Source organism: Microcaecilia unicolor, chromosome 4 (assembly GCF_901765095.1).
Source record: "Microcaecilia unicolor chromosome 4, aMicUni1.1, whole genome shotgun sequence".
Lineage (NCBI taxonomy): Eukaryota > Metazoa > Chordata > Amphibia > Gymnophiona > Siphonopidae > Microcaecilia > Microcaecilia unicolor.
The window spans coordinates 5,874,618-5,894,318 of NC_044034.1; the positions used below are offsets into that span (position 1 = coordinate 5,874,618).

At 42.2% G+C, this 19,701-nt stretch overlaps 1 protein-coding gene across 2 annotated transcripts in view; it reads right to left on the minus strand.

Annotated features, from left to right (window-relative positions):
* Positions 1 to 19,701, minus strand: part of NUP98 (nucleoporin 98) — a 215,734-nt gene that overhangs the window by 41,918 nt on the left and 154,115 nt on the right. For both annotated transcript variants that reach the window (XM_030199826.1, XM_030199825.1), the window contains exons 21-22: positions 17,905 to 18,081; positions 4,938 to 5,070 (exon numbers count right to left, since the gene is read on the minus strand). In XM_030199826.1, the coding sequence (XP_030055686.1) occupies positions 4,938 to 5,070; positions 17,905 to 18,081 (310 nt within the window). The remainder of the gene's footprint in view (positions 1 to 4,937; positions 5,071 to 17,904; positions 18,082 to 19,701) is intronic.

Sequence of the window (19,701 nt, forward strand, 5' to 3'; positions counted from 1 at the left end):
TGCCTGATACCAAAGCAGAAGGCTCATCAATGGAAAGCACCTCCAGAGTCTCAAAAATAAGAGTACTGAGATCTTCTATGAAACAACCTCAGTACTTCTGGATCATCCCCCTTCTCCAGAGGGAGCTCCCCCTCCTCTAATGGCTACTTCAATGATGGCTCCTCTGAAAAGACCAAGATCACATCAGATGAGGGAGAAGCAGAGCGCTTCATCTGACCACTCCTAGGAGGTCTAATCTAAACAAGATCTCTTAAGAGCCAGAGGGGCAGCAGGGTGACAAACTGAAGAAACTTGCAGCAACTCTGTCTCTGCTTCAGCAAATAGGCCTGGTGTAAGAGTAATATAAACTCTGGGGAAAACAAAGATCCTAATGCAGCTGAATGCTCTGTCGGACCCTGAGGCTGTAAAATGGCGGCTGTGCTCCACAGGTGATCAGCCAGAGGCTGCTCCTGCCAGTCAGCTCCAAAACCTCAGCATATTTGAATGATATGCCAAATCTGAAGATGTGATGCTGTCATTTCCTCCGTGTTCCGCAGGACTCCCAACCTGCATGCACTGCAACGCCCCAACACCAACTGGCAGGTCCCATAGCAGGAACACTGCTTAACTGCATCTGCAGGAGTCATTCACCCAACTGTCACCAGCACAGCATATCCCAAGCAGTGGGTCAGGATCCCTGCCCTGCACCAAGAAGAAGCTGCAGCCCTCCAAGGGGTTCAGAGTAGAGAGCTGCACGGCTTCCGTCCCCGCGGGAATCCCGCAGGATTCCCGCGGGGATGGAGGCAGTTCCTGCGGGGATGGAAGCAGTTCTGCGGGGTTCCCGCGGGGACGGAGGCAGTTCCTGCGGGTTTCCCGCGGGGATGGAACCAGTTCTGTGGGCTTCCCGTGGAAGTGTAAGCTGCACCTGCACCAGCCTCTCATCTACCGAATACCAATTTATTTGAGTGCTGTCTCCTCCTCCTCTTCTTCCTTGCTTTAACAGCATAAATGTGGAAAGTCTTCCATTAAGGAGGTGGTAGAGTCACAAATGATGACGGAATTCAAAAAGGCGTGGGATGAACACAGAGGATCTCTAATTAGAAAATGGAAGTTATATAAAAGCTAACCTTAAATGGCTGCATGTGTGTGGATATGTCAAGTGACACTTAGATGGCGACTCTGGCTGTGATGAACTAGAGCTGATACCTGGCAGACTTCTATGGTCTGTGTCTCATACATGGCAATCTGGTGTAGGATGGGCTGGAAAGGGCTTAGACAGCAACTTCAGTGGCTGGAATATGAGGACAGTGCTGGACAGACTTTTACGGTCTGTGTCCCACAAATGAGAACATGAATAGGCTGGAGTGGGCTTCGATGGCAACTCCAGCAGTTGGAACATAAGGATGAGGCCAGATAGACTCCTGTGGTCTTTGTTCCAGAAACACGAAAGAAAGACCATAATCAAGTATATAATATCACACTCGTTGATTTAATGATGAATTGATCATGAGTGTGACTATTGGGCAGAGTGGATGGACCGTTCAGGTCTATTTGCTGTCACTTACTATGTTACTATTAATCCTCTTTGCTCCCAGGCTGGTGCACAGACCTCAGCTCTGACACAGGCACGAGAATCAGATGTCACCTGACCTACTGGCGCGTGCATGTGGCGGCCTCTCAGCACACACTGCCAGTGAATCAGAGACAAATCTTACATGTGCGCACCAGAGTGTTCCAAGTTCCAACTTCCATTCCTTCCTTGCCTACAGTGCTGTGGCTCAAATCCAGAAAGAGACTGAGGGAGCTGACTGGAACTTTCTTTTATGTACTATTAAATTCTTACGGGGATGGGTTAAATTCTTACGGGGATGGGTGGGGATGGGTTAAATTCTTGCGGGGACGGGTGGGGACGGGTTGGGATGGTTTAAATTTTTGCGGGGATGGGTGGGGATGGGTAAGATTCCAGTGGGGATGGGTGGGGACGGGTAAGATTCCAGCAGGGACGGGCAGGGATGGGTTGGATTTCTGTCCCCGTGCAACTCTCTAGTTCAGAGTAAAACTTTAGTTGGATTTACCACTGCCAGCTACTCCCCCAAGCTCACAGTCTCCACAAGTCTTACCCCAGATGAGAAAAGCACAGGACTAATACTCTGTCCCACACTCTCCAGCAATCTCTTTCCTTTCCTTTTTTTTTTTTTTTTTTTTTAACTTGTGCTAGAAAAGACCTCCACAGGAAACAGGGGAGAGGTGAAAGAAGAGAAGAAATAAATTTGTTGGGCACCACAGACAAGGATATGAAGACCTCCAGATATGACTAGGCAGATTCAAGTCCCCTGCAAAGCTCAACTGGGGACCAGTTGACCCACTGGACCAGGAGCAAATCTCTCAGAACTAGAAGCTGAGAAGTGTGTCCATCCATCTACTGGAGATAGAAAATACTGAGGAGCAGGAATGAATGCCAAGAAATATCTCAACACAGTTTTCAGTTCTCTGTCGGTTGGACACAACTATCCCATAGGTTCTGGAATAGTAGGATGCTGCATAATGGAATGCTGGTTTACACTAGTATCCTATAAAGTTACTCACCTGTAGAAGGTGTTCTCAGAGGACAGCAAGACACAGATTTCAACAGTTGGGTGATGTCATCAACAGAGTCCTGGCATAGATGCTGCCCAGTGTTCTATTTGTTCCAGAAGCATGTGGCAGGCCCAATCACACATGTGCACCTAAATTCCTTACAGCCCAACTCATGTGGGACCCACAATTGGATAAAAAGCATAGAGAATTCAACTCCAAGTGGAGGTGGGAGGGATGTGGTAATCTGTGTCCTGCTGTCCTCAGAGAACACCTGTTAAAGGTAACTTTGCCTTCTCCAAGGAGAAGCAGAACAGGCTAACTGAAAATAGACAGTAGGATGTTGCAACGGCCAGACCAACCAAAACCCAACACCACTAAACATAAAATGTGCTACTGAGAAAGTGCAGCCTGGGAACAGCTGCAAAGAGGCAAACCTTACATGACAACCCTTCTACAACATTGCTTACAAAAAAGGTTTTAAAAAACGGACCAAGGACTGATCTCTGCAGCAATACACTTTACGTAGAAACAGAATCATGAAGGCAGATAAGAGTCAAATGGTCCATCCAGTCTGCCCTTCCTCAATAACCACTAGGCTCCTCCCTTTTCCTAAGGGATCCCACCTCTGTCCCCCACTTCCTTAAACTCCGACAAAGTCCTCGTCTCCACAACCTCCACAGGAAGGCCATTCCACCCATCCACTACCTTTTCCATGAAATAGTATTTTCTTAGATTCTTCTTAAGCATAGTTCCTCTTAACTTCATTCTATGCCCTCTCATTCCAGAGTTTTTCTTCATTTGGAAAAGGCTCACCTCCTGTGCATTAACGCCACTGAGGTATTAAACGTCTCTATCATATCATCTCTCCTGCCTCTCTTCCAGCGTATACATATTGAGGTCCATGAGCCCATCCTCATATGTTTTATGACAGAGATCGTTTACCAATTTGGTAACCGCACTCTGGACAGACTCCATCCTGTTTATATACCCTTCCGAAGGTGCAGTCTCCAGAACTGCACGCAGTACTCCAAAATGGGGCCTCACCAGAGACTTATACAAGGGCACCAACACCTCTTTTATCCTGTGATCATCCTTCTCCTTATGCTAGATCCTTCCTCATGCCATCCACACCCTCCGGTATGTCCACCCTATTACTTAAGATAAATTCATTTTACATGGTATGTGATACTTTATACCAGAGTTTGATTTGTCGTTGTCATTCTCAGGGCACAGACCTTAGAAGTCTGCCCAGCACTGTTCTTGTACTAAAATTTCTGAAGTTAACATTGAAGCCCCTTAAAATTTACACTCCAGCCTATTGAGCCACAATCAGGGCGTAGACCACAGAAGTCTGTCCAGCACTGATTTTGCTTCCCAATTACTTGTGTTGCCACTCAATCTCCACTAGGCTACGTTCCCCAGATCACAAGGAGCATCAATGGGAAAGCAAGCTTTTTTTCGGGGGGGGGGGGGGGGGGGACAGATGAATTACCCAGAGATCAAGTGCACAAGGAGTTCAAGCTCATTTATGGAATAGAGAGAGCTGGGGAGAGTCAAGCCTGAGGAAGAAAAGTAGAGGGAAGGAGCAAAGCCTTCTGATGTGGGAATGCAGCGTAACAGTTACAAATAAAGCATACAGAAATTTGCAGAATTTGAAATACTGCGCACAGGGTTTCCTATATTTTTATACAGAACTTCAAATAATCTTGGTGCAGAAATCCCCAAGGAACAATTTTTAAAAAATACACAATATTGCTGGTTTGATACTGTCTATGCATGAATTTCTTCTGTTCAGAAGACTGTTTCAGTTCCTGAGTTGGTACAGCACTGGGTCACTGAAGTATGAAACCCCAGCAAGTCCATAAGATGACAAACGAAACATTAGGTCTTTGTTTCCAATATTACTACTACTTATCATTTCTATAGCGCTACACCATAGTAAATGAGCTAAACTCCTATTTATACAGAAAACATAGAAAATGATGGCAGATAAAGATTATAAACACATCCAGTCTGCCCAGCCACACCAATTACTAAACTCTACTATCCATTCTTCCTCCCCCCCCCCTCCACCTCCCGAGTCCCTCTGTGCTTTTCCCTGCTTTCAGATACAGTTCTCACCTCTACTACCTCCACCGGAAGGCCATTCCATGCATCCTACCTGTAAATAAGATTTACTCCCAAGTCTATCCCCTTTCACCCTCATCTTATAACCCCTCTTTTCAAAGCTTCACTTCAGTTGAAAGAGGCTCACATCTCCTGTGCATTTTATACCTTATAGATATTTAAAAGTGTCTATCATGTCTCCCTTAAACCACCAAAATTATATTGAAGTCTCAGTCAAGGACAGATAAGCATCTTTCCCAAAAGAGTTTGTTTACCTGCTGACCGGGATTTCTGTATCTGCAACGTAGGGGGCAGGAACCTGGGAGAACTGCCCGTGAAATGACTGAAGTGCTGGTGTATAGTAACATCCCCATCCTCTTCATCAGCAAAAAGCGATGCTTTCATTATCTGAATGAGAAATGGCATGAAACCAGCTGGAGCCTGAAAAGCCTTTTAAGCCCTACATATTGGTGGCTAGAAGTTTGCAGCACTCTCAATAACGCCATATATTTTAATGCAGGAACACCTAAACTGTTATAGGAAACCATATAGCCCTATGTGCCATGCACTTGACAGCATGACTATAAATACACACGGCAGGGAGCAAGATCTGGTCTCAATTAGGGAAAAATTAGATCTTACCTGCTATTTTCTTCCCTTTAGTTCCAACAGACCAGTCCAGAACCTGCAAGCTGTGTCTGATGACTAGTGGATAAAAACAGAGAAATAAAATAGTTCTGCGTGACTGGCCCTTTAAGGGTTCACTGCACCTTCAGATACTCAGTATTTCAACAGACAAAACAATGGGCTATGAGTTAAGTCTTTCCATTTGAGATGTTATACCGAATGTACTCATACGGATAGACTGTTCTGAAGACATTTGGAAAGGTTAACCTGTTAAAGAAAAAATGAAAACCCAAAGGAAAAAAAATTGAACTAGGGAAGTATCTCTGGACTGGTCTGGTGGGACTAAAGAAAAGAACATTAGCAGCTAAGATCTAATTTCTTCTCCATAACATCCTCAGACCAGTCCAAAATCTGAGGAATTATAGCAAAGCAGTCCTAAAATAGTAAGTGGGGCCTCAAAATCACTGCTACTAAAACTGCTACAAAGGCAAGAATAATGCCTTTAAAACATACAGGAACAACCGTGTATACCTCATCTGTATAAGTCAGATCCCTCATTTGGCACTAGATCTATAAATATAAACACCCTTATGAAAAGCAGTTTCAAAACCTCCATGGAGGAAGGACCCTGAGCGCAGAGTGCAAGCTGAAAAACCTTATTTCTTGTCCCCAGGACATACAGATTTAGGGGCTGATTTGGCTTTCTTGTATTGCTCCAAAGGTCAGGTTATGTACTCAAATCTTGATTTACAAAAAAAAGTGTGAGGGAAATCTTAAGTATATATAAGCATCACCATACACTGAGGCAGACTAGTCCAGTATCCTGTTCCCAACAGTGGTCAATCCAGGTCACAAGTACAGCCTGGCAAGATCCCTAAACAGTAAAACAGATTTTATCCAAGGAATAAGCAGTGGATTTTCCCAAGTCTACTTTAATGATAGTAATATATAACATAGCAAATGACGGCAGATAAAGACCTGCACGGTCCATCCAGTCTGCCCAACTAGATAAACTCATTATGACAATCTTTTCATTTAAGAACTTAGCCAACCCTTTTTTAAACCCTGCAACGCTATCTGCTTTTAGTGCACTCTGACAATGAATTCCACAGTTTAATTACACATTGAGTGAAAAATTATTTTCTGCAATTTGTCTTAAATGTACTACGTAGCGTAGCTTCATTATGTGTCCCCTAGTCCTTGAGTAAGACAGCAAGTCAAGGTTTTGTAGACCTCTACCATATCTCCCCTCAACTGTATCTTCTCCAAGCTTAACAGCCCAAGCCTCTTTAGCCTTTCCTCAAAGTAAACAACTAAACGTTAGGAACAGGAGGAGAGTGGAAGCGTTAGATTAAAACTGTCACACATTACATTACACAACGTTCTTATATACTTCAACTACACAGAGTTCAGTGCAGCTCAAAAGAAAAGAGGAACAAGCAGGCCCTGCGAACTGACAATACAAGTTTAAAATAAAAACTAATACCCTTTACCAGTTCTGATTTAAAACAAGCCTCAGATACCCTACAAAAGTTTTAAAAAGGAAAGATTTTCTAAAGTAATATAGTTTTGAATTCTTCTTACATAAAGAGGAACAGAATTCCAAATAGCAGGTACTTGACAGAAAAGGCGTGTCGAAAAATAGTCTTATACTTTAAACCCCTCAGACTGGGTTAATGCAACGGAAAATTATCGCAAAGACCCTCTGCTCCTATTGGTCATCTGAACCCAATTTGACAAACAAGCTGGAGCAGTCCCTTGAAGAATCTTAAAAAACAGTACACATTTTAAAATGAACACATTTCCACCAGCAACCAGTGGAGGTCCACCAACAATGGTGAAACTATCGCTTTAATAAGCTTAAAATAAATAAATATAAATCAAGCATGTTGCTGTATTTTGGACTGTTTGAATTTTTTTTTTTTTTTTTTAAGCCAGCTACTGAAAAGTTAAAGGACAGAACTCCCAAATTTAAAAGGTCTCTCTTAAGGCTAACCTTAAGATGAGTGGAGAAACATTCCCAATATTGGAACAGGAAGTAGAACGTTTGGGCATATTCCTGAAGGAAAAGTCCATAGTCTGCTATTGAGAGACACGGGGAAGCAACTGCTTGCCTCGGGATTGGTAGCATGGAATGTTGCTACTAACTGGGATTCTGTCAGGTACTTGTGACCTGGCTTGGCCACTGTTTGGAAAACAGGATACTGGGCTAGATGGACCATTGCACTGACCCAATATATGGCTACTCTTATGTTTAGTAGCTAAAGTGAGGGTGGCATACGGATGCAGGATTCAGGTAGTTACCTCCAGCAAAAACAAAATATGAGAGCGAAGTGAGGAAAGTGAATTGCTAAGACTGCTGTTTAAATCTGCTTAGTCCGCAGATGAAACCGGTAATAAAATGTAGCAGGAATGCAATGACCACGCACACCCATAGTCTATGTAACAAGGTTCATGATCTGCAAACCCTTACGTTAGAGGAAGGCTTTGATATTGTTGCTATCACAGAGACATGGTTCAATGGCTCCCATGAATGGGACATAACCATACAAGACTTTAAATCTATTTAGGAACAGAGATGGTCGAAAATGTGGATCATCATCTCTGTATGCAAGAAACAATATTAAAGTGACCAAAATGCAGAAGTCCTGGGGAAAGGAAGAAGTGATATGGATAGTCCTAAAAAGAGAAAATGGACCTCTACCATGAGTGTACAGATCTCTAACAGAGAAACTTGATAAAGATCTTGTCATAGATATCCAAAGATGGGAATGATAAGGGAGGTGCTGTTGATGGAAAATTTCAACCTACCAGATATGGACTGGAAAGTCCCAACTGCAGAATTGGAAAGTAGAGAGACTGTGGATGACTTTCAAAGTGCTCTGCTCAAAGAGATTGTGACAGAATCCACGAGGGAAGGGGCAACGCTGGATCTGGTCATCAGAAATGGAGAAGTATGTCTAATACCTCAGTGGATGCTTACCTAGGCAGTAGCGATCACAAGACAGTGTGGTTTGATGTAAGAGATAAAGCAGAGTGCAGCTACACAAAACCCAAAGTCCTAGATTTTAAACATGCTGACTTTAGTCAATCAGGGGGAGTACCTAAACAAAGAGCTGATGGAGTGAGAGGACATAAATGGACAGTGGTCCATGCTGAAAGGGAGATATAAAAATAGAAACAAATCTTTATGTAAGGAAAGTAAATATAAGCAAGAAGAAACAGAAACAGATATGGTTCTCCAAACAAGTAGCTAAAAAAAATAAAAGTAAAAAAGAAATACAGAAGAACTCGAGAAGAGGAACAGAGAAAAGAATACCAGATAAAACTGAATGAAGCAAAGAGATATGGCTGGTGAAGGCCCAAGCAGAAGACCAAATGGCTAGAAATGTAAGGAGAGGTGACAAGGCTTTTTTCTGGTATATTAGTTAAAGGAGGAAGGCTAGAAATGGAACTGTAAGACTGAAAGATGCTGAGAACCACTATGTGGATAGTGATAAGGAAAAAGCAGAAATGTTTCTGTATTCAAAGAAAACCCTGGAGGACGACCATGGTCGTTGACAAAAGGTACAAAGAGAATGAAGTAGATCTTGCACTATTCACGGAAGAAAGTGTTCATGAATAACTTGAACAACAAAGTGGACAAAAACATGGAACCAGATGGGATCCCACACAGGATATTGAGGGAGCTCAGTCTGGTAAGCCAACTTAAAGATTTAATAAATCTCTGGAGACGAGAGTTTCCACAGGATTGGAGAAGAGCGGATATAGACCCTCTCCACAAAAATGATGACAGAGATGAGGGAATCTACAGGATGCTAAGCTTCATTTCAGTGATTAGAAAAGTAATGGAGGCACTGCTGAAGGTAAGGATAGTGAATTTCATGGCATCTAATGAGTAGCAAGATCCAAGGCAACCTGGTTTTATCAAAGAAAATCTGACCCAAACAAATCTGATTTCTTTGACTGGGTTATCAGGAAATTGGATCAAAGACAGGCACTAGATGTAGTCTACTTTGATTTCAGCAAAGCCTTTGACATGGTTCCTTAGAAACTTACGAATAAACTCAACAGGCTGAAGTTAGGACCCAAACTGCCATCAGAGGTGGTACTAACTGGATTTCACAAGGAGGAAAGAAAAGCTAGTGGAGTGCCTCAAGGATCAGTACTGGGGCCAATTCTATTCAGTATATTTCTGTGCACCGTTGCTGACGGATTAGGTGGTCTACCTTTTTGCAGATACCACCACAATTTGCTACAGAATCTTAGTCAAGATCGAGAGGCGGGGCTGGTGGTTGGGAGGTGAGGATAGTGCTGGGCAGACTTATACGGTCTGTGCCAGAGCCGGTGGTTGGGAGGAGGGGCTGGTGGTTGGGAGGCGGGGATCGTGCTGGGCAGACTTATACGGTCTGTGCCCTGAAGAGCACTGGTACAAATCAAAGTAGGGTATACACAAAAAGCAGCAAATATGAGTTATCTTGTTGGGCAGACTGGATGGACCGTGCAGGTCTTTTTCTGCCCTATGTGACAAGTTGGTGGCCTAGCCAGAAGGATACTAGGTTGCACAGAGAGGCATAACCAGAAGTGATGCTGATGCCCCTGAACGAGACATTGGTGAGGCCCCACCTGGAGTATTGTGCTCAGTTTTGGAAGTCATATCTTGCTAAGGACATAAACACTTGAAGCAGTTCAGAGGAAAGCGACAAAACACTGTTATGGAGTTTGTGCCAAATGACTTATGAGAAGAAACTTGAAAACCTGAATATGAATACCTTAAGAGGAAAGGAGAGATAGGGGGAGGTATGATACAGAAGCTTTAATATTTGAAAGGTATTAATATAAAAGCCAATTAAACTCTGGAATTCATTGCCAGAGAATGTGGTAACAGAGGTTAGCTTAGCGGAGTTTAAAAAATGTTTGGACGGCTTCCTAAAGGAAAAGTCCATAGACCGTTATTAAATGGACTTGGGGAAAATCCAATATTTCTGGGATAAGCAGTATAAAATGTTTTGTACATTTTTGGGATCTTGTCGGGTATTTGTGACCTGGATTGGCTACTGTTGGAAACAGGATGCTGGGCTCGATGGACCTTTGGTCTTTCCCAGTATGCCAATACTTATGTACTATAATTTTTTTTCCAAAGATGAGGATGTGGTAAAACTACATGACGTGAACTAAGGTTGCAGGGTGGTAGACAGGTGTAACAAAAAAAAAAGAAATACTTTTTCACAGAGAGAATGGTCAATGTCTGGAATGCCCTCCTGGTGGAGGCAAAAACAGTTACACAATTCAAAAAAAGGCATTGGATAAACAAGAGCATCTCTAAAGAGGCCGGTATCAAAACAAATGACCTGATTTACAGTGGTGGAAATAAGTATTTGATCCCTTGCTGATTTTGTAAGTTTGCCCACTGACAAAGACATGAGCAGCCCATAATTGAAGGGTAGGTTATTGGTAACAGTGAGAGATAGCACATCACAAATTAAATCCGGAAAATCACATTGTGGAAAGTATATGAATTTATTTGCATTCTGCAGAGGGAAATAAGTATTTGATCCCTCTGGCAAACAAGACCTAATACTTGGTGGCAAAACCCTTGTTGGCAAGCACAGCGGTCAGACGTCTTCTGTAGTTGATGATGAGGTTTGCACACATGTCAGGAGGAATTTTGGTCCACTCCTCTTTGCAGATCATCTCTAAATCATTAAGAGTTCTGGGCTGTCGCTTGGCAACTCGCAGCTTCAGCTCCCTCCATAAGTTTTCAATGGGATTAAGGTCTGGTGACTGGCTAGGCCACTCCATGACCCTAATGTGCTTCTTCCTGAGCCACTCCTTTGTTGCCTTGGCTGTATGTTTTGGGTCATTGTCGTGCTGGAAGACCCAGCCACGACCCATTTTTAAGGCCCTGGCGGAGGGAAGGAGGTTGTCACTCAGAATTGTACGGTACATGGCCCCATCCATTCTCCCATTGATGCGGTGAAGTAGTCCTGTGCCCTTAGCAGAGAAACACCCCCAAAACATAACATTTCCACCTCCATGCTTGACAGTGGGGACGGTGTTCTTTGGGTCATAGGCAGCATTTCTCTTCCTCCAAACACGGCGAGTTGAGTTCATGCCAAAGAGCTCAATTTTTGTCTCATCTGACCACAGCACCTTCTCCCAATCACTCTCGGCATCATCCAGGTGTTCACTGGCAAACTTCAGACGGGCCGTCACATGTGCCTTCCGGAGCAGGGGGACCTTGCGGGCACTGCAGGATTGCAATCCGTTATGTCGTAATGTGTTACCAATGGTTTTCGTGGTGACAGTGGTCTCAGCTGCCTTGAGATCATTGACAAGTTCCCCCCTTGTAGGCTGATTTCTAACCTTCCTCATGATCAAGGATACCCCACGAGGTGAGATTTTGCGTGGAGCCCCAGATCTTTGTCGATTGACAGTCATTTTGTACTTCTTCCATTTTCTTACTATGGCACCAACAGTTGTCTCCTTCTCGCCCAGCGTCTTACTGATGGTTTTGTAGCCCATTCCAGCCTTGTGCAGGTGTATGATCTTGTCCCTGACATCCTTAGACAGCTCCTTGCTCTTGGCCATTTTGTAGAGGTTAGAGTCTGACTGATTCACTGAGTCTGTGGACAGGTGGCTTTCATACAGGTGACCATTGCCGACAGCTGTCTGTCATGCAGGTAACGAGTTGATTTGGAGCATCTACCTGGTCTGTAGGGGCCAGATCTCTTACTGGTTGGTGGGGGATCAAATACTTATTTCCCTCTGCAGAATGCAAATAAATTCATATACTTTCCACAATGTGATTTTCCGGATTTAATTTGTGATGTGCTATCTCTCACTGTTACCAATAACCTACCCTTCAATTATGGGCTGCTCATGTCTTTGTCAGTGGGCAAACTTACAAAATCAGCAAGGGATCAAATACTTATTTCCACCACTGTATGTGAGGAGTGGTGCTTTAAGGTGGCAATTCCTATTGTGAGGAAGGCCAATGCTGGGAAGACTTCTATGGTCTGTCCCCCAAAAATGACAAAGAAAGATCAGGAACAAGTATATTTTATACCACATTCATTGTTTGTTTAAATCATGAATTTGACTGTTGGTTAGACTGGACTTTTCAGGTCTTTATCTGCCATCATGTACTAGTCTAAAGGAGGACAGCAATCCCCTCAGCAAGGTATCCCTTGCACCACAAACATGACCATTCAAAAGCCACGCTGTACAACAGAATGGAGCTAGATTTTCTAATAGTATTGAACCTTGATGAAACTTTCTAACAAAAAAAAAGGCCTTCAAGGACCAGTTTCTGTAGATATGAATGATGTCTGCAAACCAAGACCTTCTCCTGTGCCAAGTTGCAGCTACAAGGATCAGTGGGTCAGGATGAATCAAGATCCTTGAAGCATTCAGCCCAGCACTGGTAGAGATGAACACCTATACCAGGCAGTGCTGAGGCCAAGACTACATGAAGGCATCTAGACCCTTGGGTCCTGCCTCCCTTCAGACTACTGTAATAAGGTAGTCCAATCTTTGTTCCCATGAAGTCCAAGACTGGTTCATCCCAACAGCCTGCTATTTGAGTAAGGTCTCAGAAGACAATTCCCACTCTCCCTACACAAGAAAGTGTCCGCAGAGGAAGTCCAACTGGGTGTTCAACAGTCCGGCAATATTACTACTACTAGTCATTTCTATAGCGCTACTAGACAAACGCAGCACTATACACTAAACATATAAGAGACACTCCCTGCTTGACAGAGATTACAATCTAATCAAGTCAGGCAAACAGGACAAATAAGGGATAAAGGAATTACTACTACTACTTAACATTTCTAGAGCGCTACTAGGGTTACGCAGCGCTGTACAATTTAACAAAGAGAGACAGTCCCTGCTCAAAGAGCTTACAATCTAATAGACAAGTGAACGGTCAGTCCGATAGGGGCAGTCAAATTGGGGCAGTCTGGATTCACTGAACGGTAAGGGTTAGGTGCTGAATGCAGCATTGAAGAGGTGGGCTTTAAGCAAAGACTTGAAGACAGGCAGGGAGGGGGCTTGGCGTAAGGGTTCAGGAATTACTTGAGGTGTTAATGATAAAATAACCATTGGTACTGAACAAGTGAATAGGAGTTAAACGCAGTCTCAAAAAAGGTGAGCTTTTAGCACCGTTGAGAATGCTGAAAGATGCTTTTCACTCATTTTATCAAGAGGCTTGTTTCCTGGGCTCCAGAGGGTCACCTTGCCTGTTTTGTGCAGTACTGCAGACATATACATAAAATTGTCAAATCTTTCTTGCTAACTATATGCAAGAAGGACAGGTGCTAGCTGAACTATTCTGAGCACCAGTCAACAGTCAGATCAGAACACCTTGAATGCAGACCAAGTTCCCTGACATACTTGAACTGGAAAGCAGACTCCCCAACCAAGCAGCCAGCTGCCGTCGCCACTTCATGTAGTTGGATGAGCACAGGCTGCCTGCAGCATATTGTGAGTCTGAAGCCAGCACTTCCTGCTGAAAAGTGCCCGAGATGTCCAAGATCAAAGACAATGTGTATGCTGGCAAAGGGCAACTGGAGATAGAGAAATATTGAGTATCTGAGGCTGCACGGTGCCCTTAGAGGGCAAGTCATACAGAACTATGTTATTTCTCTGTCTCCCATCTGACGGCTGACAGACAGAACTCAAGTTCTGGACTGGTCTGGCAAAACACATTAAGGAATGTTGATTTTTTTTTTTTTTTGCAGCTGTATCAATTCTGCAGGAAACTGGACAAACTGCCTGCTAAGATACATCATCTTAGAATAGTCCATTGAATGGCATTCTGAGCTTTTAAGACCTCATATGCTACTTTGTTTCTATTGGTTCAATAAGAGGCATCAACCCACAAAGAACCCCATCATTTAGGAATTTCACAGCTAACTCATTTTTATTATTTTGAAGCTGCTTCCTCTCAACTGGTGACAATTACCAGAACAGTGACAGATGATCTTGCACACAGTGTATATAGAAGGTTATGACAGTACAGAATTATCAGACACTGCTTGCACCAATCAGATCCCATTCCACATGAGAAAAAAAAAGTGAGACCATTGCAGACATGAGCATGCTGAAGGTTTCTGAAGACTGAAAAGGGAGCTGCTTAAAAAGTTTATGACTTAACATCAAGGCAGCCACGTGAATAGCTACATGGGCAAACAGATTATTTGAAAATTGTCCATTCTCTGTGCATGGGGAAAGCCTGCATGGTGTTCCACAACACAATTTTACTCATATTAAGTAAAAGTATTCTCAGGGGTGAAGTTAGGGTGGGCCTTGCTACACTATTCATACTTTTGAATTTTCAAAAATTATACACTACTTTAGCCAGAAAAAGCAGCTGCCACAAAAAAATTAAGCCTCTAGTCTCTGCAGGCACTTTTTCCTTATGTAACCTTCAAAATGAAAAAAACCCAAAAACCCACACCTTTCACTTCAAAAACTAGAAGAAACAGACTATAGGGCAATGCAAGCAGTTTGAACATTGCCCTTTGTGACAGAGTACAGGTAGCATTCTGGAGTTCGAAGCAACACAGCTTTCTGGAAAAATATGTACACTCACATTTCGCTGTCCAAAAATGCAATTCAAAGTGCATCAAAGGAGTTTCAACTGATCTGCACATGAAAAAAACAATTACAGAAACACTAAAAAGTAATTAAGAATAATAAATCTAAGTCATAATTGCATAAGTCTTCATAGCGGAGGCAAGGTAGGGTGTTATCAGGAACTCAGTCTACAGACTCGGCTGGTGAGCTTCCATTGACACGCATACCAGCCAACCCACTGTGCAATACCTTAACAAATTTATCCATAAGACCTTGGTTGACTGCAGCAGTCAATACAGAGCCTTCCCCCTTATTCTTCAACAAAAGAAACATCCAATAGCAAAAAGCTCCAACCCACTGCACTGGGGATAGGACATAGCTCCAAAGGAGCTCTAAAGAGAGTATGCTTCTTAGGGCATGCCTTGGGGTAGATTAGATGGCACTGTCAGACCACACCCGATGACTTCAGCATGATCCCCCCCCATGGTGTTGGAAAGCTCACAGTAAAGTCACCAGCTAGGAACAAAGGTGTAAAAAAAAAAAAAAAAACAACAACAGACCTCTCCAGAACACAGCAGCCAAGGACCCTGGGTTTAATTATTTCTATGCTAAGTGATTTGTAGCATATGCTAGGCCAAGAAATGCTAGCCCGGAAACCAGGGAGTATCTACTTCATCTACCCAACTGCAGAAAACAACAAAAACCATTTACACAGCAGGGTTTAGCTACCTGGCTTCCAAATGGTAGAACTCGGTACCAAAAACCACAAGGAAAATCACTATCTTCAAAAAAGAACTGAAAACCTACCTCTAACAATTCTAGTGTTATCTGATAAAACTAAAGTTATCTCCATGTCCCAACTGTAAAATAAAAAACAATTGTAACTCATCAAATGTAAATTGTAAGCCACTTTGAACCGACCTGTTGTTGGTTTAACAGTGGGATACAAGAATGCATAAATAAATAAATAAATTCAGTCCAGGGGTGTGAAGACTTATGCAATGAACATTTTGTTTCATATTTTATTACTTTAATTTCTATAATTTAACTTGAAAGTTATCAAGTATGTTGTATAGATCAGTGAAAAGCTACAGTGCACTTGGAATTTTGTACAAAAAAAAATACAAGGATGTAAAGACTTTCAATGAAGGCACTGTATGGCTTAAATTAATCCAGGGGTCAGGGGCTCCCCTAGGAGTCTGCAGGAGTTTCAGGAGCTCTGTGAAACCTAAAAAAAAGGCTCAAGAAAAAGAGAAGTACTACTACTACTACTTAACATTTCTAGAGCGCTACTAGGGTTACGCAGCGCTGTACAATTTAACAAAGAGAGACAGTCCCTGCTCAAAGAGCTTACAATCTAATAGACAAGTGAACGGTCGGTCCGATAGGGGCAGTCTGGATTCACTGAACGGTAAGGGTTAGGTGCCGAACGCAGCATTGAAGAGGTGGGCATTTGTTTAGCTAATTTATATACTGAACATAATAATTATGTTGTAGTAGCACAGATTTTGTATTTATTTATCTGAACAGGGGCGGAAGCCCTCAGAAGTGAAAAATCAGCAAACCCTGGCTTAAAACTATGAACACAGAAATCCTGGCAACTCACCACTAAATCAAGTACCTGTGCTGTTAGCAGATGTGTTACATTGCAGAGGCTGCAGAAGACCTAGGAAATTAGAGGCAAGAAACTACATTCTTCTGTCTGTACTACTCTGAATCCAGCTCATACCTGCCATGACTAACCACTTTCTTCCTTCCTTCAAACAGTACATATGCAATTTAAAAAATACATCAGGTATGGAGATGTGATGCAAAGGTACACTAGGAAAAAGCATTACACTTAAGCCCTTCAACACCAACCTACTGAGAGCATATAAACATCTTTATATCTGACCACACAGATTAACACTAAGGAACTATGTCATTTTTTTTTTAATCTTCTCCACACTATGAAAAAGGGAGAATGCTGGTTTGAGTGCTCCAAACTTTTACAAGTTCCAGTGAAATATCTGTAGCCATCTACTGTATTTTTATGCATATAACACACCCATGTATATACTGTACACAAATAATGCATGCAAACTGCAAGTTGATGTAATAATAAACTGATATAATGCACACTATACCAATTAATTTTAAGATGCACTAATTGCAATTCTAATGCATTTGTTTTTAAGGCCTTTTCTTTTTATCTTCTTGCAGGCATTACTAGTGCTCAAAATCTGCAAATCCTAAAAAGAAAAAGCCACAAATACAAATGTACTAAGTTTGCAATTAGAACCTCTTAGCAAAAATACACCAGTATAGCGCACCCATGCATATAGTGCACAGGGGGGTGCATTTGGTTTGTAAAAACAAAAACACACGTGCATTATATTTGTAAAAATATGATAATTTGCTTAGTCCGGCTATCCCAAAAATCAGACCTCTTTCAGCTCCTGTGAACCAAATAGAAGTTATGTGAAGGACAGATGATTATACATAGACAAAGAAGGTTGCATTATGGTTAAGTGGTAGAGGACTCCAGCATTCTTTATATCAGAGGTTCTCAACACAGTCTGGATTTCATAATACTCACAATATGCTCGAAACAGATTTGCATACAATTAGGCAGTGAAAGAATATCTCATGCATATACATTGTGGTTATTCTAACTGGCTGGCTGTATCCCAAAGACTGAGGTGATCACCACTGCTCTATGTGCTTTCCCCAAAAATTGCATTTTAGTGTACAGTGGCAAGGTACAGTACCCATTATTCTTATGGTGGTTAACAAAATATATTCATGTCCTTAGACTGATGGGATAAATATACATAAGTTATTTATACACAGATTATTCCTTTTAGACCATAAAACGGACTCTTTAGTGCCAGCTCCTCTCTGAATCAGAGGTAAAAAGATTTAATTGGATGATCTGGTGCTCTGAAAATTGCCCGTCTTCAACTGCCAATAAAACAGATTTAAGGATGTGAAAGGGGCAACGCATGGGTGGGTATATGTGAAGGTAAAAGTGAGAACAAGTCGATACATTACCTGTAAGGTATGTGGATTTATGCCCAGTGATGATGCAATGTGTGAAGAAGCTGATATAGGCTCTTGTTCTTCTGTGCTATCATCTTCCAATGTGGTCTCCAAAAGCTGCTCCTGGGTGATATCTGCCATATCGCTGTCCAGTTCCACTACCCTTCCCAGCTGTTCAACCACTGGGCTCTGCATATACCAGAAACATTGTATGAACTCCAGAAGGAAGCTCTCTGGCACAAGGCAAGTACTATGGCAAGTGTTAACAGTAAATCTGAGATCAGTCTACATACCCTGGCTTAAGGAGTGATGTTCAGCATTGTCATATGTACAACAAACCTAATTGGAGATATAGCCCTTGACAGAAACGGTTCTTGTGTACTGCCAAATCTTATATGAAACACCCGGCATTAAAAATAATGACGCGTGGGAAGGTAAATGGAGGGCTGGATATACTTTTTCATAGGCTTAGGAGAAGCCAATACTCTGAACTCTACATAAAAGCATGCAGGTTAGGGGAGGGGGACAGAAATGAACAAGCACTGTGATTAGAAGTATAATGACATGCAACGAGTTATGTTTAGCAGTGTGTACCAGCTGAATAGAAAAAAATATAGTGAAGGACCCCTTTCTTTGAGTTCTGTTTTTATTCCTGTTCTGAGGAAGAATAAAGTTTGAGAGCTTTCATTTTATTTCTACAACAATTATGAATCCACATAAAACAGAGGCACAGCTGTGCTGTCTCACCTGGCTGCTACACAAGCACCACACGGATATATGTGTAGTATGAAAAGAAGCAGTAAATATAAAGACCAAAAGGCCTATCCAGCCTGCCCAATGACCTTTCAAAACATTCAAGTGTCTTCCCTCATCTAAACACCCCCCCCCCCAACAAGAACACCTTTCCAGCTAATACCCTTGGAATAAATACTGCTATGTTTATTTGATGAACAAGTGATACATAACCCATCAAATGATGGCAGAAAAAAAAATAACTGATCCATCCAGGCTGCTCAGTATTTCCTGTTTACCTTGCTAAGACTATATCCAGCTGCCTTTAGGACACCATCAAGATGGTTTTTAATTTTCAATTGTACCCCACACCATCCTGGTCATCTGGGCATGCAAGATGCCATTATTAGTTCAACATTTCCCCCCCTCCCCCAGCACCTTTCCCCTCCCATATTTAACCAAAAGAAGCCCAATGCAGTTGTTACCCAAATGTCTAGACTCCTAGGTCCTGTGATTTTCCCAGAGATGCCTATCCTCACCAATCCACCTGGCCAACCCAGGCAATACAACAAGCATATAGGACTTTCAAACAGACCTGGCTATGTGAGGCCTGCAGGTCCCTTTATGTTTCTGCTTGGCTTGACTCCTTTGCTGTCCAATTGTGGTAGTCATGTTGGTCCATTTTTTAAAGGTAATAAAAAGAAATAAAATAGACCAAAGAGCAATAAGGTATCATTTTTATTAGACTAAATACATTTTTTGATTAAGTTTTGAAGGCAATACCTTCCTCAGATCAGATTTCTGATTGTCTTCAAAAGCTGATAAAAAATGTATTTAGTCCAATAAAAGATAACTTATTTTCTTGGTTTTGGTCTATTTCTATTAGCTGCTCAACATCCAAGTGAGAGAAAAACAGCTAATATTCCATAACCACAGAGAGAAATATTTGTTCCCCAAATATTCCGTTAAACCTCAGTAATTTTTCGCTTTGGCCTAAATAATTACAGGTTTTCATTGTTTCAGTTTGAAGACACCTTTCTTTGTTACAGAAACTGTCCAGCTGCCGCAATCTTGAAT